Raw genomic sequence first — 25,869 nt, 5'->3', positions numbered from 1 at the left:
TTTTACACCGAACTATATTTTCTCTCTCCAAGCACCTTCTTCTTGCAGAGGATCTCATTTTCCCATCCGAACCTATTTCTTTTGACATCCGATCTTACATAGCACGCGAGGCATCATCTTGTGACTATGCATTGGCCATGCCGTAAATGGTCAGGCTGTGCCGCCCATATGGATAGGTTTGGCAGCCCCACCCGTTCCTCACCCTTGTAAAAAAAAAAAGTTCCCCACCCGTGATATAAAAAAAGAAGTTCCTCACCCATCCCGCGGCCCCATCACTGCTCCCATTTCCGCACGCATCGATCAACGCGACACCGCCGGCGATGAGCGCGAAGCAGCTCTGCGACGCCTTGGCCGCCGCGGGGTTCGACAGCGGAGATCCGCTCGACCCGGAGAGCCTCGACTGGGCGTTCCTCCAGGGAGACGACTCCAGCCGCGTGCTCGCGTGGATCGCCGCCCGCCTACGCCGCGCCAACGTCCTCTCCGCCTCCGACCTCGAACTGTACATACCGATCTGTCCCGCGAACCCTCTAGAAATTTCTCTAATCGTAGCGTGTCCAGGCGCTAGGTAGCGCAGGTGCAAGGATTGTCAAGGTCGTCTGCTCGGTGGGGTTGTTTCCAACGCGATGGGAGGGGCATGTGTCTGCACTGTGAGATGTGCAATGTGCATTTGCAACGCAAGGCGCTGTTCGGGCTTGCGGGTGGGGTTCTGGTTCGATTTGGCCTGAAAAGTATGGGGTTTGGATTCAATATAATAATGTGATGTGGAGTACAAAGTTGTCTGTGAATCTCGGGGAAGTGGAGGGCTTTGGAGAGAAAAGCGCACAACTGCAATGTTCGTCGCCACATGCTTTTATTTTTTGAACAGACGCCACATGCTTTAGGAATGTGATTCATCGTACCATAGCACTGTATATTCTTTAATTAAGGATAACAAGAGTTTTGCTGCATGAAGAATAGCTGCAGATTGTGATTTTAAATCCCATATTACATCATGATTTCCCCTACATGTACTGATTCTCTTTCTTCTGAGGCTTAAACTGGTCTTTTTGTTTCGTGGACTATGCAGCTATGATCAGCTTGAACTAGAAGGGAAGCTTTTGGAGGTATAGAGATTTTTAACTCCATTTGTTCACTAAACTTAGTTCGACTATTAAGTTATTACAATTGCTCATATAATGTTAGTCGATTGTTGGAATATAGCTGTCTCGGGCTAGGGATATGATCCTAATATGAGTACCATTTTTAGGGGAAGGACTTGGATTCCGCTTTCGACAGTATTTCGGTGTTCTCAGAAATTGGAGAGAACCATGAATACACATTCCTGTCGGAAGAAAGTCTGGGAGACATCCGGTATGCCATGTTGCTCTAGTGTTATCCAACAACTGATTCAATTGGTATTGTGTGACCCTCGTCTTTTGAGCTGCATTTCCCCTTTACCTTTCCGTCACCAACACCTGCAGAAACAGCAACTTTACTATGTTTTTCTCCCATCATGTTTTTTATCTTACTGAGTATGTCATTTATTGACATATCTAGTTCGTTTGATTTTGCATGTGTTATACAATGGAATCACTGCCTAAATCTCTGATATGCTAACTTCTGTAACACCATCCAGTCTGATTTGGATATCAGAGGGTCTAGCAAGTAGCTTAGTAGTCACATACTAGAAAAAAAAAGAATTAGTCAAGGTTTGCTCAATATTAGCATCTAGCGTGCTAACAGTATGTTTTAATCTCTCCATTGACCAAGGATTTTCTTTTGATTTTTTCTAGCGACTCAAAACTAGCACTTAGAGCTGAAGTTTCTGATTTGGAAAAAAAACTCGCTTCTATGGAATGGCAGCTTGATTTGCTTACAGCACAAGCTACCACCATCACGCAGGGAAAGAAATCCCGCACATCTGCTAAAACTAGCGCAACTGGAAAACTTGCGAGATTTGATGAGGAACTTGCCGAGAGAAGTTTAGAGGTAAAATGTGGTTTATCTTGTCAACCTGGAAACAGTATACCATATACCACTGTCCTTTGCCATTCTCTGCTGTATCGTGTTAAGTAACTGTAATCTGCACTGCTCATTGTCTAGTTTATAATCAGCGGGAGCATGGCAGTACTCTGGAATTAACCAACTAACTAGCTATCATTTGTGGCCGATGACTGTGGTTGTGTTCACTCAAAAAGACACACGTTGGCAGCGAAAAGAGTTTACTGGACTTCAAGTTTACATAAATCTATACATATGTTTAAGTTATTTTATATTATCTTCCTGTCTGACATTTGATAGGTGTGAAATACCAACTGTGGTTCTTTCTAATTGGCTTTATTATTTCTTATAGGAATTCGTTGCAGTACTATAATAGAAGAATTTGTTATGTGACGGTTTGTTTTTCCATTTTCCCTCCTTTGCTTCAGATGAATGCAGTACTTGGAAAACTTGTTGCTACGATCCAGGAGTTGTCTTACTATCATTCAGAAGCTGGTATTAGTGTTGGCCTTCACGTGTAAAATTGCACATCTTACCATTTGTTAATTAGATTGACATGCGTTGATAACTGGATACCTCCATTTTGATTCATGCGCATTTCATTTTATTTTATTCATTATAGATATTGGCGTCTACCTGTCATACTGTGATTTCCAATCATATGTAATCAGTAACCTGGCTTGTACCAAAGAACTTAACACATGGTTCACTAAGAAGTTTGAGAAGGTGTGTTAATCTATCATGATCTCACTGTTCCTATATTAACTGATTTATGTTTAACAAAACATGCAAATATCAGCTCAAAATCACACATGGTCATACACATAGTGTACAGTGAATTGATGCATGGGGATTCTAATATTTTGCCAAGTCGCTAAGATCTAAGATATTCACGCACTGGCGCCTTTTGTAAAAACCAAACCTGTCTTTCTTTCTTCATTTTTTTATTTGCACTAATTATCAAGTTTACGTTGTTAATAATACCTTGTTTGAATATTAATTTTAAACACCATACGAAAGCGGAATTTGGAGTGTGGATGAAGATGGCGACTTGCATTCGTAAGGTGGCCTCGGAGGAGTTTGGAGTGTCCAGGAGCGAAGATAAGGATACCTGGTGGTGGAATGATGATGTCCAGAAGGCGATTAAAGAGAAGAAAGATTGCTTCAAACGCCTATACCTGGATAGGGGTGCAGACAACATAGAGAAGTACAAGATGGCGAAGAAGGCCGCAAAGCGAGCTGTTGGTGAAGCAAGGGGTCGGGCATATGAGGACCTCTACCAACGGTTAGGCATGAAGGAAGACGAAAGGGACATCTATAAGTTGGCCAAGATCCGAGAGAGGAAGACGAGGGATATTGGCCAAGTCAAATGCATCAAGGACGGAGCAAGCCAACTCTTGGTGAAGGACGAGAAGATTAAGCATAGATGGCGGGAGTACTTCGACGAGCTGTTCAATGGGGAGAATGAGAGTGCTACCATTGAGCTGGACGACTCCTTTGATGAGACCAGCATGCGTTCTGTGCAGCGAATCCAGAAGTCTGAGGTCAAGGAGGCTTTAAAAAGGATGAAATGAGGCAAGGCGATGGGCCCTGATTGTATCCCCATGGAGGTGTGGAAAGGTCTCGGGGACATAGCGATAGTATGGCTAACCAAGCTTTTTAACCTCATTTTTCGGGCAAACAAGATGCTAGAAGAATGGAGACGGAGTATATTAGTACCAATCTTCAAGAAGAAGGGGGATGTTCAGTGTTGTACTAATTACCGTGGAATTAAGCTGATGAGCCATACAATGAAGCTATGGGAGAGAGTCATTGAGCACCACTTAAGAAGAATGACAAGCGTGACCAAAAATCAGTTTGGTTTCATGCCTGGGAGGTCGACCATGGAAGCCATTTTCTTGGTACGACAACTTATGGAGAGATATAGGGAGCAAAAGAAGGACTTGCATATGGTGTTCATTGACTTGGAGAAGGCCTATGATAAGATACCGCGGAATGTCATGTAGTGGACCTTGGAGAAACACAAAGTCGCAGCAAAGTACATTACCCTCATCAAGGACATGTACGATAATGTTGTGACAAGTGTTCGAACAAGTGATGTCGACACTGATGACTTCCCGTTTAAGATAGGACTGCATCAGGGGTCAGCTTTGAGCCCTTATCTTTTTGCATTGGTGATGGATGAGGTCACAAGGGATATACAAGGTGATATCCCATGGTGTATGCTCTTTGCAGATGATGTGGTGCTAGTTGACGATAGTCGGACGGGGGTAAATAGGAAGTTAAGAGTTATGCAGACAAACCTTGGAATCGAAAGGGTTTAGGCTTAGTAGAACTAAAACCGAGTACATGATGTGCGGTTTCAGTACTACTAGGTGTGAGGAGGAGGAGGAGGTTAGCCTTGATGGCCAGGTGGTACCTCAGAAGGACACCTTTCGGTATTTGGGGTCAATGCTGCAGGAGGATGGGGGTATTGATGATGTGAACCATCGAATCAAAGCCGGATGGATGAAGTGGCGCCAAGCTTCTAGCATTCTCTGTGACAAGAGAGTGCCACAAAAGCTAAAAGGCAAGTTCTACAGGACGGCGGTTCGACCCGCAATGTTGTATGGCGCTGGGTGTTGGCCGACTAAAAGGCGATATGTTCAACAGTTAGGTGTGGCGGAGATGCGTATGTTGAGATGGATGTGTGGCCACACGAGGAAGGATCGAGTCCGGAATGATGATATACGAGATAGAGTTGGGGTAGCACCAATTGAAGAGAAGCTTGTCCAACATCGTCTGAGATGGTTTGGGCATATTCAGCGCAGGCCTCCAGAAGATCCAGTGCATAGCGGACGGCTAAAGCGTGTGGAGAATGTCAAGAGAGGGCGGGGTAGACCGAATTTGACATGGGAGGAGTCCGTTAAGAGAGACCTGAAGGATTGGGGTATCACCAAAGAGCTAGCTATGGACAGGGGTGCGTGGAAGCTTGCTATCCATGTGCCAGAGCCATGAGTTGGTTGCGAGATCTTATGGGTTTCACCTCTAGCCTACCCCAACTTGTTTGGGACTAAAGGCTTTGTTGTTGTTGTTGTTGTATATGAAAGGGGAATTTAGCTTAGTGCAATAATTTACTGCACCATCATATATGTAGATAAGAAATAACGAAGAAAAAATATGATAGATTAACACAAAAATTTAAATAATGGGTCGACCCTTTTATGTAGAAAAAGGTAAATATTTTTATCGAGTTGCAAGAACCAGTTCATTCAAAAGTTCAAATTATGGGAGGAAATATGGGCAATGTAATTATAATAAAATACTCTCCCTCACATCAATCTCATCACCAAAGCGGCGGACAAGAACAACGTGAACATAAATAGGTGCCTGATTGGGAATTTTCGTGGTGTTTTAAACCAACTGGAGTTGGAAGAATTACACCTTGCTGAAAGAAAATACACCTGGTCCAATGCCCAGGCAAACCTTGTGTTGACAAAGTTCGACCACTTCTAACACTATGACGACTAGGACTTTGCTATTCCCCAATGCCCACCTCCAGGCCATCACCACGGCTTGCTCAGAGCATGCCCCTCTGTTCCTACAGGGTGACGCGGAGGAAAGAAGAAAGTGCTCTTTCAAGTTTGAGGAGTTCTGGCTTCGGCTCCCAGGTTCCATGAGACTGGCCTCGGCATGGAATAAGCCTATCCTTGATCGGACACCATCTGTCGCTTTCACATCAAGCTATGGCGTACGACGAAGGCACTCAAGGCATGACAACGCCGGAGCATGAGAGTTCTCAAGACTCAGATTGTGATCATGAAGGAGGTGATTTGGTGCCTGGATCAGGCGGAGGAGAATAGACCCTTGTCTGTGGCAGAGCGTGATTTGAGGCGTAACTTGAAGACTATGTACTTGGGCCTCCTCTTTCCAAAAGATCAAGTTACGGCAGCGGTCTCGCCTTACTGGGATGCAAACACTAAGTTCTTTCATGCGAGGGCCAATGGCCGCAGGCGAAAGAACTTCATTTAGATGCCGTTTTCGACCACCGGAGTGGCAATCACCAAGGAGGACAAGGAGAGGGTTTTGCTATCACACTTCCAAGAACACCTCGGCACGCCACGCCCGAGACCGCCGGGGCTTCTATGGGAGAACCTGGACCTCCCGACCCATGACCTGTCTGATCTGGATGCTCCCTTTCATGTTAATGAGATGAAAGCAGCCGTCTACTCCTTTCCTTACGTTAAGGCACCGGGCCTGGATGGCTTCATTGGAGCTTCCTTCTAGACTTGCTGGAAGATCATAATGAATGACGTGTTTGCGGCAGTCCGTTGCTTGGCTGCCCTTTGGGGGGGGGGGGGGGAGGGAGACTGCGCTTCCCTCATCAACTCCGCCAACATCATCATGCTTCCGAAGAAGCTTCACTCGCTCGGAGTTGGGGACTACCGTCCGATCAGTCTGATCCATGGCCTCTCGAAGATCTTCTCCAAGCTCTTGGCTAACAGGCTTGCTCCCCTCCTACCGACAATCGTCTCCAAGTGCCAAAGCACCTCTGTTTAGAAACGTTGTATACACGACAACTTCATGCATGGTTAGAACCTGATCATAGATCTTCACAGAAGAAACATTCTGGGCCTTTTCCTCAAGCTTGACATCTCAAAAGCCTTTGACTCTGTGAACTGGGCATACTTGCTTTAGGTGTTGCAGCGTCTAGGTTTCGGGGAGCGTTGGCGGAACTGGATCTGCCTATCCTTGGCCTCCTCCTTCTCCAGGTTCCTGCTCAATGGCAACCCCGGCGCCCCTTTCAGTCATGTCCATGGTTTGCACCATGGGGGGTCCGCTTTGCCCTATGCTCTTCATCCTGGCCATTGATCCGCTACAGAAGATCCTTCAGTTGGCACACAGAGGGGTATTCTCAAACCCATCCGTGCATGCATGTTGCGTTACAGGATCCCCCTCTTCGCGGAAGATGCCAGTATTTTTGCAAACACGGACAAGGACGAATTGCGCGCGATCTCTGCTATCCTCGCGGCGTTTAGTGAGGCTAGGGGCCTTGTCACCAACCTGGCAAAATCTGAGGTCTTCCCCATCCGCTGCAACGACATTGACCTCGTGGACATCCTGTCGACCTTCCCGGCCAGGGTCGCGGCTTTCGCGGGCCGCTATCTGGGGTTTCCTCTCTTCCTCTTCACTTCCATCAACTTCGCAAGGCCAACCTTCAGCCACTCATTGACAAAATCGCTGGAAGACTTCCGGGACGGAAGGGGAAAATCCTTAAGAAGCCCGGAAGGGTGGCTCTGGCCAAATCGTCCTCACCGCCACTGCCACCTTCCACCTCACCGCTCTTCCCTTCCCGAAATGGCTGTGGAACAAGATCAACAAGATTACCAGGGGATTCTTTGGGCTAAAGATGACCAAGAGCAGGCATCTGGGGGCACTCGCTGGTTAACTGGAAAACCGTGTGCCACCTGAAGGAGTTGGGAGGCCTGGGCATTGCTGATATTGAGCGTTTTGGGCGTGCTCTCCGATTGTGCTGGCATTGGCATCATTGGAACGACCCGGACAGGCCATGGGTTGGCTCCCAACTGCCGTGCGACCAAGCAAACATGGCACTTTTCCGAGCTTCCACCACCATCACCATCAACAATGGACGCACGACGCTTTTCTGGCATGACAATTGGAGTGGTAGGGGCCTCCTCAAGGAGCTTGCACCGAAGCTCTACAAGATTACTACCCGCAAGCACAGGATGGTTCATACCAAGCTCAGTGGGGAGAGCTGGATCAAGGCGGTGCCCAGACAACACTCGGTGGCCCAGCTAGGGGAATTTGTTGGTCTCTCGGAATGGATCAGTCAAACCCAACTCTTGCCAAACCAGGAGGACTCCATCTCCTGGAACTTGACGGCCAATGGGGTCTACTCTTCCGCTTCGGCGTATGCGGTTCAATTTCTTGGATCCCACCCTAGGTTTGACTCCAAGATTTGGACCGCGCATTCGGAGCTCAAATGCAAATTCTTCGCATTGCTCATTCTCCATGGCAGAATTCTTACGGCTGATAGGCTGACAACTCGGGGATGGCCCCATGACCCCATGTGTCAAGTGCCTCCAGGCTCTGGAGACAGCCACTCACCTGTGCAAAGGCTACCCTTTTTCCGTTGCTGTTTGGAGCCATGTGAGCACCTGAGGTGAAAACCTACCTGTGTCCTCTTACCTGCCTGAACCTGGCGGAGTTTCCGAATTGTGGGATGACATCATCGCCTCGACATCAAAGGAAGTCCGCAAGCGGAGGAGCGGGAGGCTTGTCTACGCCCTATGGAATATATGGAAAGAGAGGAACAAACGCATTTTCTCGGGAACCCTTATGACACACCTTGAGGTGGCCATGTTGGCTCTGGAGGACATTAAGCAGCACCATACGGCGTTTGGCGGCGGCATGCCCACCGTGGGGTCGGCTGAGATGTTTTTCCGTTTTTGGTAGCCTGGGTGGTTTTGCCATGTTCCTCCCAAAAATGTGCGCACCTCTGTACATATTTGCTCCTGCCGGTTCTTTGAAAAAAAAACTCTCCCTCACATATTGCCTCCCACAGGCCTAACCGTTGACCTAGTGGGTATTTTTACTTTAAGTTTGCCAGCCAGGTCTTGAACTCGATAACTGTTGACAGTGTTGTGCACCAACAGTTCACCTGAAAGCTCAATCCTATGGGGAAATGTGGCAATACACGTATACTTAACAATAACTTGAGGCTAAATTTACTATTAGAACATTGGATCATACTTTTACCATTATGTGCTGAGCAAGTTTCCTATTTGGGGTTTTGCAGGGAGCTCTCCGGTTTGTTGCCAAAGAAGACATGCCAAGGGGTGAGGATTCACTTACTTGCTCCTTGCCATAATTACAATTTTCTTATGTCTACTATCTCCATACTTTTTATATGCTCTTATTTTTCAGAGCCAATAAATGCAGATTTTTTTTCTATATTCTCTTTTGCTCTGAAGCACCGATACGGCCAGAAGTGCCATGTCCAGTGCAGGACGGCAACGATACGGCCGCAATACGCATATTCCAGGAGCATCGTGATTTTTGATTTAAAACAAAAGAGAAAAAAAAAGTGATACGGTGGAGGACCTGGCGGGATACGGTGATGCCGATAGCACAGCTCCGAGCCCAATAAAAGCCCATGCGACTAACCCTAACATTGCTCTCTCACTTTCTGTTCGACCGCACGAGGACGGACAGGCGGAATATCATTTTATTCTTACCTCTTAAAGTCTTGACTGAATCTGTCATTCCTTCTATTTGATGTTATTTTTATGCATTCCAATGCTGAAGTTGGATACAAGTGATGGAAAGGCTATAAATCCTTTTTCATGTGTCAGCATAATGTGTTATTCTATTGCTGCGATGAGAAATGTTGAATGTTCCAATTTTATGTACCCAGCCAACATAGGACTGCACTACTGTAAGCTGACCATGCTATTCTATTTGACACCTCAAGTTTTCTGGTAAAATGTTATGCTTAGCTACCCGTACTTGTGAGTTTTCCCACAATGAGTGCATCTTTAGGTCTGACTATGCTTAATTGGCTTAAATCGAGTTTCAATTCTGAATGGAGCTATTTAATATCTGTCTCCCTGAGTTCATGTCGGGTTTTTCCGTAGCGCATGTGGAGTCAATCCATCGCCATGCTTGTCCCTTGGATGATCTGGAAGCAGCGCAATGAGTGCGTCTTCGAGAATGCGTGCCTCTCGGTTACCACCCTCGTAGATAGGATCAAGGCCGAAGCCAAATGCTGGGCAGAAGCTAGCGCATTGGGTCTCAGGGTAGTCCTCCCCACTAACTGGGATGTCCACTGATAGGGTGACAACTCTTGTAACCACCACCTCCTAGGAGGATTGTACCTTCCCATCTTTTCAATGAAATGAAACGCAAAGAGTCCTTTGCGTTTTCTCGAAAAAAGTTCATGTCGGGTTAGAGAACGGAGTCAACAGCTTGTCCAAAATCAAGAAGATAAGAGTGGCACCTTTTCAACCAAGTCTTCGGTATCTGCCATTTACTGGTCCCAGATGGGCTTGGCTGTTGTATACTCTATTATTGATATCTTAATGTATACTTTAATTTCACCAAGAAGTCGCACTCAGTAATTCCCATGCAGGTTTTCAACATCTAGGTTATGAACTTCCAGAGTGAATTACAATAAACAAAGTTTCTTCCTTTTCTTTGCAGGAGATTCTAAAAAGCCTCATCATTTTGTCGTCGAACTAAAGCGAATTAATTCAGTGTAAGTATTTATCGATCTGTCAATTACGCTGATTTATTTATTTTTGGTTTACTACTCCAAATTGCTGCATCTTCAGTATGTTAAAATCCCGTTTATTTGTTACCATCTGGCATCCATCACCTGTCATGTCTCCACCTAAGGATAGATATGACGATTCTTGTTGCAAGACATTGTTGATATAATTAGAATCTGTAAGTTAGTGCCTCATCTTCTATTGAGAAGCTGGCGTCGAGCTTGCTGGAAGGCATGGAAGGCAAGGACCTCTCAAGTAGAACTCTCGGTCGATTTCGGCGCTAGGGCTGGAATTCAAGCCGAGCCGACTCGTTAGAGCTCGTCAAGATAACAAGTTAGCCCGGCTTGATTCGTTAACATATTGAGCTCAGTTTGAAACTTGGCTTGACTCGTGTAACTCGTGAGCCAGCTCGTTAAACTTGTTATAGATGTGGATAATAAAGTATATGTTTTATATACGCAATTAATCTACAGAAATATACTTGTAGGCACATATATTTCTTCACAAATCACAACAATCAACAATTTACACTAAAGGGATACTTAGTGCATTCCACACCATGACAATAATCAACAACAATATTGTACTCCCCCCGTCTGAAAATACTTGTCATCAAAATGGATAAGAAGGGATGTATCTATTAGGAATAAGCAACTTGTATTCCCATGAGGCCATAGGCCGATATATATACATGTACAGGTGTGTAACATATGCAGGAAACCCCTTATACAACGGGATAAATACAAAGGGGTACATGACTTATATTATAACTCTTAACACCCCCCCTCAAACTCATGGTGGATGAACACTGAGTTTGGAGAGATAAAAGCCATGTTGTGCTCTAGTCCGGGCCTTCGTCAGGAAATCCGCCAACTGTAACTCGGAAGGCACGTACTGAAGAGCAATAACCTGATCCTGCACACCAGTGCGCACATAGAAAGCATCAACACCAATATGCTTGGTGAGCTCATGCTTCACAGGATCGCGCGCAATGCTAATAGCACCTGTACTGTCAGATAAGAGCAGAGTCGGTGTAGTGACAGAAACACCAAAATCCTGAAGTAACCACCGTAACCAAGTCACCTCTGCCGTCAAAAGAGCCATTGCTCGCAACTCAGCCTCGGCACTCGAACGGGAAACTGCAATCTGTTTCTTCGTCTTCCAGGCAATGAGAGAACCACCAAGAAAAACACAGTAAGCAGAAAGTGAACGGCGATCTGAAGGATCACTAGCCCACGTAGCATCCGAATAGGCCTGAAGCTGTAAAGAACTGGAGCGAGGAAAGAATAGACGGTGAGAGATCGTGCCCCGAAGATATCGGAGAACACGAAGGAGATGACTATAGTGAACCGATGTGGGAGCAGAGACGAACTGACTCAGAATATGAACCGGATAAGAGATGTCCGGACGAGTGACAGCTAGATAGACAAGACTGCCAACAAGATGACGATAACGCGTCGGGTCAGGGAGAGGATCACCATCAGTAGCACGGAGGTGAACATTGAGCTCCATAGGAGTCTCAACAATGCGCTCGTCAGTAAGAGCAGCACGAGCAAGAAGATCCTGGATATACTTTTCCTGGGATATAAAAAAGCCATCAGAGGTAGAAGAGACTTCAATCCCAAGAAAGTAGCGAAGAGGTCCAAGATCAGACATAAGAAACTGCTCACTAAGACGGGCCTTTACAAAGGCAATATACTCGGGGTCATCCCCAGTGATGATCATGTCATCAACATAGAGAAGAAGAAGAGTCCGACCACGAGGAGAAAGGTGAATAAACAATGCTGGATCATGAGCACTTGCTGAAAAACCAGCGGCAGTGACCACAGAGGCAAAACGCTCAAACCAGGCGCGGGGGGCTTGCTTAAGGCCATAGAGAGAGCGACGAAGACGACATACCATGCCATCAGGAACAGAATACCCAGGTGGTGGCTGCATGTACACCTCCTCACGCAGCTCACCATTAAGAAAGGCATTCTTAACATCAAGCTGAGATATAGACCAGTGGCGTGCAGAGGCAACGGCAAGAAGTGTACGAACAGTGGTCATATGGGCCACAGGAGCAAAAGTCTCGTCATAATCACGACCATGCTCCTGCTGAAAACCACGAGCCACAAGACGAGCTTTGTGACGCTCAAGAGAACCATCGGAGCGAGTCTTAACCTTGTAGACCCACTTACAAGTGATGGGACGGACTCCGGGAGGAAGAGAAACAAGATCCCAGGTACCAGTGCGTTCAAGAGCAGCAATCTCCTCTGCCATCGCAAACTGCCATTCAGGATGAACAACAGCCTGACGATAAGAAGTCGGCTCAAGAACAGCAGCACCAGCGGTGGGAAATCCAAAGCGATCAACAGGCGGACGAGGACGAGAACGCAAGCCATAAGTAGGCTGAGAGGAAGATGACGACTCATCCACAGAGGCATCCACAGGTCGTGAACGACGAGTGTAATGCTGAGGAAAAGATGGAACAATAGAAGGAGGAATCGCCAAGGTAGAATCGGGGGGTGGCGACGAAGAAGTCACCGGAGATGAAGGTGTAGAATCCGGTGACATGCTAGGCGAGGAGACCGGGGAAGATGGTGGCTGCAAATCGACTAGAGGTGGAGAAGCAGAGGGAGTGGAACGAATAGGCACAGGCTCGACGGGGGTGATAGGTGAGTCAGGAAAAGTGAGGAAAGAGATATCCTCCACTGAAAAAGGTTGAGGAAGATGGGCGTGGGTAGAAGGGACGAGACTCATCAAAAGTCACGTCTCGAGAGATACGCATCCGACGACCGATAGGATCCCAACAACGATAGCCCTTATGCTCATCACTGTAGCCTAAGAAGACACACTCAACAGACTGAGCGGTCAGTTTGGTGCGTTCGCGAGGGGCAAGAAGAACATAGCAAACACAACCAAACAAGCGAAGCATCGAATAATCGGGAGAACGATCAAAAAGACGCTCGAAAGGAACACCACCCTGTAGAGCAGCGGAAGGCTGTAGATTGATAAGATAGGTGGAGGTGGAGACGGCCTCAGCCCAAAAATGAGGCGGGAGAGAGGCAACAATCATCAATGCACGAGCCGTCTCAAGAAGATGACGATGCTTTCGCTCAGCCACACCATTCTGAGCATGAGCACCAGGACAAGAGAATTGAGAGAGAGTTCCTTGCTCAGCAAGAACACCACGCAACATCTTAGAGATATACTCGCCAGCGGAGTCAGCACGAAAAACACGAATGGGTGAAGAGAACTGAGTATGAACCATGGCAGCAAAACGCTTACAAATAGACAACACCTCACTACGAGAAGTCATGAAATAAAGCCATGTGTAATGAGAGAAGTCATCTATGAAAATAATATAGTATTTATGACCACCTTTCGAAGTGAAAGGAGCCGGACCCCATACATCAGAATGGACTAAATCGAAAGGACGCTTAGACACTGACTCACTATGTGAATATGGTAACTGAATCTGCTTGCCAAGACGACAACCCTGACACTCTAAAGAGACATCTCCTGAGACAGACCCCAGAAGACCTCGACGAACTAAAGACGTCAACCGAGAACCACACAAATGACCAAGTCGATGATGCCACTGCTTGAAGGAACCAGTAACAGAGGCGACTGAAGCGGAGGAACTGGCGATAGTGGTGGCAGCGGAAGGAACATGAAGCCAGTCCAACTCCCAAAGACCCTGAGAATCACGGCGGCGAGGGCCAGCCCCAACCAGAGTGTGCGTGCGACGGTCCTGGACAGAACAAGAGTCAACGTCAAGAATGACGCGACAACCAGAATCGGTAAGTTGACCAGCAGAAAACAGATTCATGGTAAGTCGAGGAACATGAGCAACATCAGGAACATAATAAGGAGTGGTAAGATTGCCTCTACTAACGACAGAAAGTGGAGTACCATCAGCAGTGAGGACATGAACAGGAGAATCCAGCGATCGAAGAGAGGACAAAGTGGAAGAATGAGAAGACATATGAAAAGAAGCTCCAGAGTCCAGAACCCATGGGGATGTACCTGACTGTGTAGAGGGTGGTTGCTTAGTGCGGGAAGCATCAGTCACAGAACCAGCAGTACCCGTCGAGGAAGAACCTAAAGCCGCGAGCAGACGCTTAAGTCTCAGAATATCCTGCTCAGTCAAAGCAATGGCTGAAGCTGTCGAGGTAGATGACGAAGTCCCTGAAGATGATGATCGCGCCTTGCGCAGGTGTTTCCTCTTCGTGTAGCACTGGGACTCAATATGACCATCATTGTTGCAGTAGTCGCAGTGTGGACGAGGGCGACCTGAGCCTCCAGAAGGAGTGGGCAAGAGCAGCGGAGCACTCAAGCGAGAAGGGGTCGGTGCAGCAGGTGGCGTAGAAGAAGCCCGAGTAGCGAGCACAGAGGGAACCTCCAGCAAACCAGCACCACGTAAGCGAGTCTCCTCAGCACGAATCTCAGAAAGCGCCTCCATGAGAGAAATACGACCACGAGCAAACAACTGAGCACGCCGGGGCTCAAACTCCTTACGAAGCCGAGACAGGAACTCGTAGACGCGATGAAACTCCAAATTTGCCTGGACAGCCTGGCAACAGGGGCAAGTACGACAACCAGCACTGCGGAGAGAATCAAGCTGGCGCCAGATAGCAGAACTCTGTGCATAGAAGTCATCAACAGTAGAGTCACCCTGCTGAAGAGCATGCTCATGACGGACGACAGAAAGGTATAAGGCATCACCAGAGGGCTCATAACGCTGACGAAGACGAGTCCACATCTCAAAGGCAGTAGGAAGACCCAGAAACTCAGAAGCAAACTGAGGCAGAACACTAGCAGTGAGAACAGCTGCAGCACGAGCATCATCATCAAGCCACTAGGTATAAATAGACAGAGCACCATGATACGTCTGAAGAGCCTCCTCATAAGCCAAAACCCTCTCATCATAAGCACGATCAGCAGCCTCATCAGCAAGCTTAGCCGCATCCTTGGCGGCCTGATTAGCATCCGTAGGAAGAACCAATGGAGTCGGCGGAGTAGGGGCCACCGGAGGAACCGGACGGGGCGGACAGCAGACCTCGCCAGAAAGAACACCCCAGAGACGGATGCCACGCATGTGAATGCGCATGAAGCCAGTGAACTCGGTGTAGTTAGTACCATCAAAGATCACCGGACAGCGAGGGACAGCAACATAGCCCGATGCAGTACACATTTTTTTTTTGCAGAGATCCGAAGTCAGCCGAACCCGACGAGAGAGCTTGCCCCGATCTGCTGCTTCAGCAGGCCCCGATCTCCTAACAGCGAGCGCACATGCGCGGCTAGCAGAAGTAGAGGATCGTTGCAGTAGCCGGACGAGGGCCCGTGGGGACTGGGCCGGCTGGGAAGCGAGGCCGGATGGAAGTCCGGGGCTGGCGTGCGGGAGTTCAGCCCGATCGGATCCCGGGGGGAGCCTGCTAGATAGAGGCGCCCTGATCCGCTCGATCTGATCCCGGCGGGAGCCTGCGAGATCGAGGCTGCGGGGGAGGGGGGGGGGCGTGCGGGAGTCTGTTTTCGCTGTCGATCCAATCGGGAGATAAAGGGGGGGGGGCTTCGATCCGATCCCGAGAGGAAAACGAGCAGGCAGCTTCGACCTGATCTCGAGTAGAAGTCAGGCAAGAGCGACCGGCCGCGGGAACCAGCAGCAGGAGCGGACGTGGGAAACCGGCGGCGGAGAGAGAAGCAGCCGCGGCGTCACGGAAGGATCAATCACACGAGTTGCGGCGTGTAAAAAAATTGACCTGGCTCTAATACCATGTTAGGAATAAGCAACTTGTATTCCCATGAGGCCATAGGCCGATATATATACATGTACAGGTGTGTAACATATGCAGGAAACCCCTTATACAACGGGATAAATACAAAGGGGTACATGACTTATATTATAACTCTAACAGTATCTAGAACTAAAATACGTCTAGATACATCTCCTTTTATCCATTTTGATGACAAGTATTTCCGGACGGAGGGAGTATCTTATTTCATTTCTGATGTGGAAGGACCTGGTGCTGGCATCCCCGTCCTGAATCCTGATCTATCGAATCCTGATGTGAAATTTCGCCTTCTCCTAGAGCTGGCCTTAATGTGGAAGAACATGGTGCTGGTATCCCTGTCCCAAATCCTGATCTGTCGCGAATGCTGACACATTCTTGTGCTTTCCACCGCCGCGATGCCCAGCAACCTGTGTTTGAGGGCTTTGCGAAAACACAGCTCCTCCTGAGTCAGAACCCTCTCCTCTTGGGCTTGATCAAGCCTTGGAATTATTTCCGAGGCCACCGCAAATTGTAACCTGAGATTCCCAACCATCTCCGAGTTCCAACGTTGGATCACGCTAGCTGTTCTGGATAACTTGATGCGGAGGGACCTAAGCGCATCCGTGCCCCGCACTGGTATGTTCCAAGCTGTGGCCACAATCTGCTCCAGCCCAGGCAGTTTGAACCAAAAGGCCTCAAAACGGAAGCACCTGTCGTCTTGTATTGCTGCTCGCCTATAAGAAGCATGGGGCAGTGGTCGGAGATCATTGTGGACGCCACATGGAGCGCGCATGCTGGGAAGAGGCCATCCCAGGCCGAGGAGCAGAACATCCGATCCAGCTTGTAGAGCGCCACCCCCCCCCCCCCCTTTCATTTGACCAGGTAAAACGCCTCCCATTAAGCTTGATCTCCTTTAGGTCTAGCCGATCGATCATGGATCTGAATGAGCCCATAATCCTCCTATTAAAGTTTCTGTTGTTTTTATCTTGCGCCTTGAGACTGATGTTGAAATCCCCCATCACTAGCCACCTGTCCGAGTTGGTTGGCCTAATCTGCTGGAGCTCTTGGATGAAGAGCAGTTTGTCGTCCTGTGGTCCTGTGGTCCAGCTTTACTACCACTCCGAAGACCCTCGTTTGGCATTGGAGGGCGGATGGCCAGTACTCTTCTCAGAGTTGTCATGACACCCTCTTTCAGAGAGCGGTTCATTGTTGCTCCTGGTAGCTCAATTGGAAGGGTCAAGTCCTTCATCAGGCTACCATGCTGGATTGGACGTGTGAAGCCTTGGACGAAGCGTAGCAACCGATCCAGTCGAAGTTGCCGGTGGAGTTGCCACCAAGGCAGAGTAGAGGCACGTAGATGACAAACGGCGGCGGGCGACGCAAGCCAATCTGAGATCGGAAAACCACAAAAAAACTGCCGATCAAGACGACCGGCAAGAGAGAGAAAAACCCAGGTCAAGGATTGGGAAAAAGACTCTAGGGCTGCCGACCAACACGGCCGGTGCATGAACCCTAGGTACGGGCGGCGCGGCCCCCGGTGGCGATTATGGAGATCGACCGCCCCGGGGGTGGCTAGAGTTTGGATCGGTTCGGCTGATACCATGTTAAAAGGGAATAGAGAAGGACTGGTGGAATTGTTGATGTATTGCTTGAGTCTCGTGGGCGTATATATAGGAGTACATGACCATCTTGGAGTACAAGACAAACTAGAATAATTCCTAGTCTATCCTTTGTTTCCTAATAATCATAATACTCAACAGGCGCGAGCAGAGCTTTTCTTCGCCTGCGGTCATCCATAGTAGGCACAGGTGGTCCCTTCCTCTGTCTATTGCTACCCTAGCACTGACCGCGCTGTACGAGGAAAGAAGCAGGAGAATATTTGCGGTGCAATGCGATGCTCCGGGAACCATCATCACAAGCACGTGCGCGCGTGGCGCAGACGACCATACTCCGCCGGTACAAGCTAGAGCCAGCCTACTCAATGAAATATTAGTCAATGAGAGCCTCCGCGAGGGGCCCCCGAGGCACTATAAATAGGAGAAGGCTGCGGCCTCAACATGGGCGACTGATTCATGGACAACACAAGTCACACATTGTAGCCAGTCACCATATGAAATAAAAAGCAAATGCAGGAGTAGGGTATTACACCAACACGGTGGCCTGAACCTGGGTATTTCTTGTGTGTTCTTCCTCCTTCGATCGATCATGACCTAGGAAGCTAGACGTGTTCAGTTCTTGGCCGAATTCTCAAAGTGTTGTAGCCAACAGCACAATGTCCGATTCTTAGACACCGGCTGTGCGTGGCATGAGGTGCTCTCCTGGTTCGATCTACGCCCCCCCGCCCCCCCTCTGAGGGGGATAACTTTCGTGGATTAGTGGCAACAAAATTGGCGATCTGTCCCCACCTTGGCCTGGAAAGGCACGTCATTGGTTTTAATGCTGATGGCCTGGTGCATTTGGAAGCACTCAGTGCATTCATCTTCGACAATGCTCTGGCCAGCTTAGCTCGTCTCCTTGACATGGTAAAGGTGGAGGCGGGGCAATGGGTGATGGCTGGAGTGCATGATCTAGCGGCTTTGCTTCCGGTGGTGGCAGCACCTAGCGGCTAGGGGTGTTGCGTTGTATACATCGGGTGTTGCCCTTCGGAGGGCTTGTGCAAACTCTTCTCTCTATCAATGCATCTAAACGCGAGGCTTTTGCGTTTTCTCGAAAAAGTTCTGCTCCCCCCATTTCTTTCCTAAGGCATATTCTGGTGATGCACAGGGATTAAGGAGTCCGTTAAGGAAAATGACCATGGTAGCGATGATGTAGGAGATAATAGTTAGTACACTCCCTGTTTCAAAATGCTAGGTGTATTTTGACTATTCAAATTTGAATTTTGACCTTAAATTTCGTATACAATTTTCCTTAATACAAACCATAATCTCAAGAAAGTACATTTGAATACCCCATGGTATCAATTTATGCCCTATTAATTCATGTTCACCACCGATATTCATTTCTGAACCTGGGCTCATCTACTCTCGGTGAATAGTAAAATAAAACAATACTAGAAAAATAAAAAAATCTGATTTTTTTGTCAACCAAGACACTCGAGTGCGTGTTGTTCGGGAAAAATTTCATCGTGTTCGGACATTTGAGGAGCTCGTGGCAAAAAAGACAAAATCGGTCCGAACAGTGAGTGAACAGTAAACTTTCTCACAGACCCCCAATTGTTTTTCTGGGAGTTACTCAGATGTCCAAACACCACCAAATTTGGCACGGATATCACGCACTTGAACATCTTCCATGCAAAAAAAATCAGTTTTTTTTGAATTTTCTAGTATTTCTTTACTGTTCATGCAAGGGAGCAGATGAGCTCGGAAGCCGAATTGCTGCGTCCACTGTTCACTCCTTTCTGTAAAAATGTATGTCAGGAAAATTCAACATCTATGACAGATGTAAGTACTCGAGTGTTCCTTCAGATACCACATGACATGGACTCAGATTTATATCTCTTCTTTGACGTTTTGATGTCCGTTAGATATTATCGTTTAACAGTCTGCCTTATAGTCACCATCAAATTGAAGAGCCATTCTACTTGTTGTACTAAGGCTTCTCTCCTATTAAAAGATTTGCTAAAAGTAAAAAACAGTACATCGAAGCACAAATGGAACATGCTAATGAGGAGGCTACACTTTCAAAGCTGAGAGCTCAGTTGGCATCCCAACACTCATATATTCATGAAGACATCCATTCTCTAAGGTATGTATGACAATAGTAAACTGGAGTTAGCATAATATAATTATTTGAGAATGGAAGTTTTGAGAACATGGTATATTCCTTCTTGGCCATCTCTAATAAGGGAACTGCTTGGCTCTTGCTGTCGTCACTAATTTTACTTCCGTAGCTTGGGCACAATAAGTAGAGATTGAATAAAGTCTTGTAGAGAACACTTCTTTTTTTTGTATGAAAATGGTTAGGCTGTGTGTATTTTATCCTTATTATATGGTACTGCAGTGGAGCTTTTGTTTATGTGCTGTTCCGAATTTGTATAATTACATAACTTATGTATCTGCTGTATTGTGGATTTTCTTATTTCGTTCTCAGGAGGAGAAATTCTGAACTTACAGAAGAGCTGAAGGTTCTCTCCCTTCAAGTGCAGGAATGCCTATCTGAGGTATATTCTAAAACAAGAATTTAGTTCCTAATATATCATGAACTACCTAAAAGTTTTTCCTCCATGGATGCTTCAGAATTGTTAAGCTGTCTGTTTCATGCCTTGGGTTAATAATGTTCTATTCCTATGAGCATTATGTGCTTTATCGATGATATGTCACAGGCCCCTGCCGGATAAGGGAAATATAGGAGGCAGTGGGAATAGTTTTTCCTAGACACCTTGGTGATATCACGAGCTCATGGCTGTTTCAGTGGAGTTACTACATGAATGAACAATCAAGCTAAATTTTGTGAAGAGTGTACCTACAGACCATGAGCGTGATAGCTTATTTGTCTATTAAGGAACTTGTATCCTCAATCCATAACCCGATACACTCTTTTCCCACTCTCTCAAGTAAAAATTATATGTTTGCCCTAATTTAGCTAACCCATACTTTATCTGCCATGTTTCTATTTTGTTTGCTAGATTGTGTAATAATTAATGGTCTCTTTTCATTGTTCTTTTCTCTAGACTGTCGCAAGCTTGTGTTCTGACCTGGCTCGACTTGAGGGTGCAAATATTCTGCAAGGTGTGATCTTGTCATGACTCAGTAAGCATTTGAAAATGTTTCGCGGTATTGAGCTTGGCGCTTCATGTTGCTACCCATGACCTTCTAGGGGATCATAACTTGATTGTTCATCGCCAGGAATGCTACATAAGCCAGCAAAAAAGGGTACTTGCTACTACCCTGTTCCGGTGGAGACCGACGTCCTACCAAACTAAGTGATAATGTAGACATTTCTTCTTTGTCGCAGTTCATCAATCATTTGGTGAATCAGCTTGCTGCTCATCGGTTTCTGGCGATAGCCTGCCAGCTTGAAAGACGGACAAAAATTTCGAGTGCCTATTCATTGTTGAAAGCTACAGAAATGGAGCTGCAGAGCTACGTATTAGCTGTCAATAGTCGCCTGGTATTGGTACTGCTTGCTGTTTTATCACTCTGTGTACACTCTTATATTCACTTGAAAGTTAATGATGTAGTTTAGCTTGTTATTATTCACTTCATGTGTACACTCTTATAAAATAGAGTATATACTGCACAATACATAGGACCAATATCATCTAATTGGCGAAGCCGCGTCTAGCATGATCGAAGAAGGGTCTATTGATGACCGGGATACTTTTCTCCATGCTGTGAGGGATATTCTTAGCAGTTACTCAGGTAAGCAGGGTTTTTGCACAAATCATATGGTGCAACCTACTGGAAGTAGGAATAATTCATTCTTCCCATTTTTTGTAGGTTCTCAAACAATGACACCCACATATGTTTCAGCATGTGCTTTGGTTGAGCAGATATCTGAGCTGGAGGATGAGCTCCACTGTTATCAGCATGAGCTTGAAAATGTTCTTCCACGTGAACGGGGAAGGTTTATCGATGAACAGTGAGTTGACCTCTCAATTGTGCACAAAACATTTCTTCCCTAGATAAATTTCACCTTTCTTCAATATATTGGGTGATTGCATCTTGCTTACTGCACATCAGCAAGAGGAGGTTCACACTAATACTCATTGAGACATTGACAAAAGTTGTGTTGATAGAGTTATATGTTAGATGCAATCACTCCCATGATTTTTCATAATTTTGCAGATGCAGGATGGTCCAAACACTCGAACAGATTTTATCTGTACCCGTTACACATATGCTACCAAAATTTACACCATGGGTACATTCTCATCGCATCTGTCTACCCTTTCCTACTCTGTTCCGTTGCTAGTAGCTCACCATGTTTTACTTAGCCACTGGCGCAAGCACTTGAAGAATTGGAAATGATCAGCTATGAAGTCTCTGCTTCTGTTAATGAAGTAACGATGGCTCGAGAGGAAAAGACCAAGGTCTGTTGCTTCCTCGTGTTGGTAACACTCAGCTGTTTTAGCATTTTTGGTGTAGTTCTGTATGTGGATTCAGTCATCACTTCAATATTTTCAAATGTTGTGCAGATGTTACAGCAGCCTTCACGCAATGCGCAGCAGGAAAGACGATTATTCGCCGATTTCTTCTGCCATCCAGGACGGCTTGAGAATCAAGTCAGAGAGCTGACTTCTCGTGTTAGAGGAATCCCGGAGTAATGTTGGGTAGGGTGGTCAATAAGGCAAGTGTAGAGTCTTGTTTGCATTCTTGTCTTGCTCAGCTCGAAGTCTTTCCCCCAGAGATTTTTTTTTTTGGAGAAACACAAGACTTTATTCATTCAAAATAACAAGTAGTCAAGTACATCGTTTACGAGGGTACAATTTCACCCGAAGCCTCCTAAAACCAGTCACTAGTCAAAGAAAATCTAGCTAGCTTAGCAAGCTCATGAGCAACCTTTTTCACTTTCCTAAAACAGTGTTCAAAACTACTCCCTCCGTCCCATAATGTAGTGTCAAAAAACGTCTTACATTATGGGACAGAGGGAGTAGTAAGAAGAAAATACACATGCCAAATAACAATCATAAAAACTTGCCGCTGACGTTGCTGTAGACCGTCCTCCATTCTTCATGGTTTCAATGATCTTCAAATTATCTAAGTTAATAACAGAGGCAATTGCAACCCACCTTTGCGTAAGTATATACCATATCTTAGTGCCAAAGCTTCAGCCTTGAGGACGACATATGTACACCAGTTAATTCTTCAATTAACTCCTATAATGAATTTGCCTTTATCATCTCTTAGGACAGCGCTAGCTTTGCGTCTAAGCAGGTCATGATCAAAAGAAGAATCCGCATTAAGTTTTATAAAACCTATAGATGCTGGACCAAACCCCCTCTTTTCATTGTAGACTTTGGAGAGAACACGTTGACATAGTTTGTCTTTAGAGCACGTATCCCCGTAGAACTCCGGTTAGCATCTTGCGTTTTCTCCTCGTGCATTAGTTTAAGCCTTAAGTACTAAGTAGTAATGGCGATCAACTCACGAGCATTCTAAAGACCCAAGATAGCATGCTTCGGGCTGAAAGAATAAAAACTCAAGAGCGATCATCTAATGAGCATTCTAAAGACCCAAAATAGCATGCTTCTGCAGAAAGAGTAAAACTCAAGAACACCTTCACCAGCATGATCAACTTCACAAGCTCTTTCTAATTACTTCATCCATCCTCATTTTTTTTCAAACCTCCTTTGCTTTGGACATTGAAGCCACAGGTGCTTTGTATCTTCTGACCCAAAGTAACAAAATGAGCACTGGGGTGGAACTTTTAGGTGCCTATTAGCCAGTGTAATGCGACACGGGAGAGTGCCATGCAATGTGCGTCAAATTTTACACCAAATAGAATTAACTATGATTTGTCCCGTTTCATTAGAAATTCAACATGTCATGCTGAGGAAGAGGTATTGTGAGGACTTGTTGTGCATCAATTGGCCACAACATTTGTCTAACCAGATTTTCATCCTACTTATTAGTAACACGATGAATTAAATCAAAAGCCTTAGATATCAGATATCGCCTTCTACAAGTGATAAATTTTCCATTAGCACAATTCAAGATCCAAACATCTTCCCAAATATCAATACTCCGACCATTCCCAACATGCCATGATACTTTGCCAGGTAAATGAGGCTCCCTTAAAAATTGGTATTCAATAAATCACCATCAGAAAAATATTTTGCTCGCAAAATGGTACTCCCTCCGTCCGGAAATACTTGTCATCGAAATGAATAAAAGGAGATGTATCTAGACGTATTTTAGTTCTAGATATATCCCTTTTTATCCATTTTGATCACATAAGGACTTTGGGTTCTCAAGAAGATGCCATGCTTGTTTTGCCAACATCGCCAGATTGAAAGAATGAATATCACAAAAGCCTATGCCCCCTTGAGTTTTGGAAATGTACATTTTTCATTAGCCATCCAATGCATTCGCTTCTGATTGTCCTCGTCACTTACCAAAAATGTGACATCACGTCAATAAATCCTTTGCAAGTTTTTCTTTAGGAATTGTAAAGACGAATATAGCATAGGTGGGAATGTACAACATAATTGAGAAGGACCCCCCCTCCCCCGGCAATCAGGTCGGGTTTGACAGGGTAGACCTCCAATAGACCCATGCCGGGTCCCTAATCGGGTTCAGAGTCCGCCCACGACCCAACCCATGGGTCTAGACTGAGACCCATGCCCGGATCCATTGGGCAACCCGACATAATCGGGCACCCATCGGGTCCACATGTTGGTGGCGCAGAGCCAAACGAGTGAAGACACCTGTTCTCTCAGTCTGCAGTTTATAAGGGAAAGCTCACCTCTTGCGTTCTTAGCTAAGCGAGGTGGGACTAAAGAAGGAGCAACATAGGAGCAGTGTTGTATGCACGTAGATTCCAACCTTTAGGGCAAAAGTAAGTCACCCGAGGAGCTAGCCAAAGGCCCATGGCCGAACTAGCTTTGGGCCAAAATAACATGTGAATGAGCCTAGAGATTATTATGTTGAGGGAAAGTGTTCGTATGGGCTTGTTAGACGTGCCGTGTAAATTGTTCTGTTTTTTAATCTTACACGTTTTCCCCCTCACGTTAGGGTTTCTCCTGGTTTCTCCCGGGGCGATCGGTCGCCGCCGTCGAGTTGTTTCGCTCCCATACCGCCGATCTCCGTTCGATCCCTCCCCCTGGAGCGATCAGGGGGCGATCTGAATCGCCCTCGCTCCTGGCCTGGATCATGACGCGGCGGAATCTAGGGTTTCCCACCAAAAACCTAATAGTTCTCTCCCGGGTTAGTGATCTAGATGGCTGCTAATGGAGTCGCGGGCTCCTCCGGACTCAGCGATGTGGAGAAGATGATGATGGAAATGGGGCTACGTGAGGAAGATCTGGATGATGTAGTCTTTGATGAGAAGGAGGCACCGCCGGAGTCGCCGAGATGGGTTGCGCTATTTAAGGTCAATACCAATAAAACCTACAGCCAGGCATGGTTCTTTAGGAACATGAGATCAGCTTGGGATGTGGCACAAGAAGCAAAGTTCAAACCATTGGAGAAGAATCTGTACTCGGTCCAATTTACTTGCTTGGGGGACTGGAAGCGTGTCATGCAAGAGGGGCTCTGGAATTTTAGAGAGGATGCGGTGCTCCTTGCACCTTATGATGGAATAACAAAACCCGCTACAATCAAACTAGAGACAATTGATATGTGGATTCAAATCCATGACGGGCCAGACTTATATGCTCATCTAATCCAGCCCCTAGCTGCCAAGGTTGGTGAAGTCCTATTTGTTGAGGCCCAGCCCCATGATTTCACCAGAAATTTTAACCGTGTGGGTGCATATCAACGTCCACAAACCACTCAAGAATGCGGTGTCGATGATCAGAGATGGGAAGAGATAGATGATGAAGCTATGTACCTAGGGTAGGGTCATGGACCTGTCCAAGGCACCCTCCCCAAGGACATCTCTAGAAGAAACCACCTTTCAGTCGACCCGAAAGTGTTCCACTCGACGGACTCGAAGACACTCGACCATGAAGCCAACCACTCGACTGCCAGGAGACCTAAAGTCACTCTGCACGCAAACGGTCTGTCATTAAGTAGCTTTTATGGTCATCATAACACTTTATTTATGGTGTTACCAGTAACGCCCGATCTTAATGTACTTTAAACCCTGCATAACTGAGGGCTGGAGGGGTCTGGCGGACTCTATATAAGCCACCCCCTCCTCAGTGTAAAGGGTTCGCACCCCTGTAACTCATATACACATAATCCAGTCGACCGCCTCCG

The 25,869-nt window shown here is 46.5% G+C and overlaps 1 protein-coding gene across 6 annotated transcripts; it reads left to right on the top strand.

The window, feature by feature from the left end:
- The first annotated feature begins 212 nt into the window (after positions 1 to 212).
- LOC123044877 (AUGMIN subunit 3) lies at positions 213 to 22,438 on the top strand. 6 transcript variants are annotated; one of them, XM_044467743.1, is made up of 18 exons: positions 213 to 499; positions 1,067 to 1,103; positions 1,247 to 1,350; positions 1,773 to 1,968; positions 2,409 to 2,475; positions 2,603 to 2,706; positions 8,780 to 8,819; positions 10,183 to 10,237; positions 19,631 to 19,750; positions 20,096 to 20,165; positions 20,676 to 20,733; positions 20,822 to 20,877; positions 20,960 to 21,121; positions 21,255 to 21,366; positions 21,445 to 21,586; positions 21,793 to 21,868; positions 21,942 to 22,037; positions 22,143 to 22,438. In XM_044467743.1, exons 1-18 carry the CDS (start codon positions 321 to 323, stop codon positions 22,269 to 22,271), a joined length of 1,803 nt encoding a protein of 600 aa, XP_044323678.1. In that variant the 5' UTR covers positions 213 to 320; the 3' UTR covers positions 22,272 to 22,438. The 6 variants fall into 6 exon arrangements, with proteins under 6 accessions (XP_044323678.1, XP_044323677.1, XP_044323676.1 ...); XM_044467742.1 differs by having other exon boundaries at positions 19,619 to 19,750; positions 20,960 to 21,115; XM_044467741.1 differs by having other exon boundaries at positions 19,619 to 19,750.
- Positions 22,439 to 25,869: the final 3,431 nt, after the last annotated feature.

The sequence above is a fragment of the Triticum aestivum genome, chromosome 2B (genome assembly GCF_018294505.1).
Source record: "Triticum aestivum cultivar Chinese Spring chromosome 2B, IWGSC CS RefSeq v2.1, whole genome shotgun sequence".
Taxonomy (NCBI): Eukaryota; Viridiplantae; Streptophyta; class Magnoliopsida; order Poales; family Poaceae; genus Triticum; species Triticum aestivum.
The sequence above is the reverse complement of the archived record's forward strand: the minus strand, read 5'-3'. Positions and strand labels throughout refer to the sequence as shown.

Excerpts from the sequence above, each read along its gene's own strand:
- LOC123044877 (XM_044467741.1), top strand. The coding sequence starts at position 321 with ATGAGCGCGAAGCAGCTCTGCGACGCCTTGGCCGCCGCGGGGTTCGAC. Across the intron at positions 20,166-20,675 it reads TGCAGGAATGCCTATCTGAG|ACTGTCGCAAGCTTGTGTTC; the intron begins GTATATTCTAAA and ends TCTTTTCTCTAG. Across the intron at positions 20,734-20,821 it reads GGGTGCAAATATTCTGCAAG|GGGATCATAACTTGATTGTT; the intron begins GTGTGATCTTGT and ends ATGACCTTCTAG.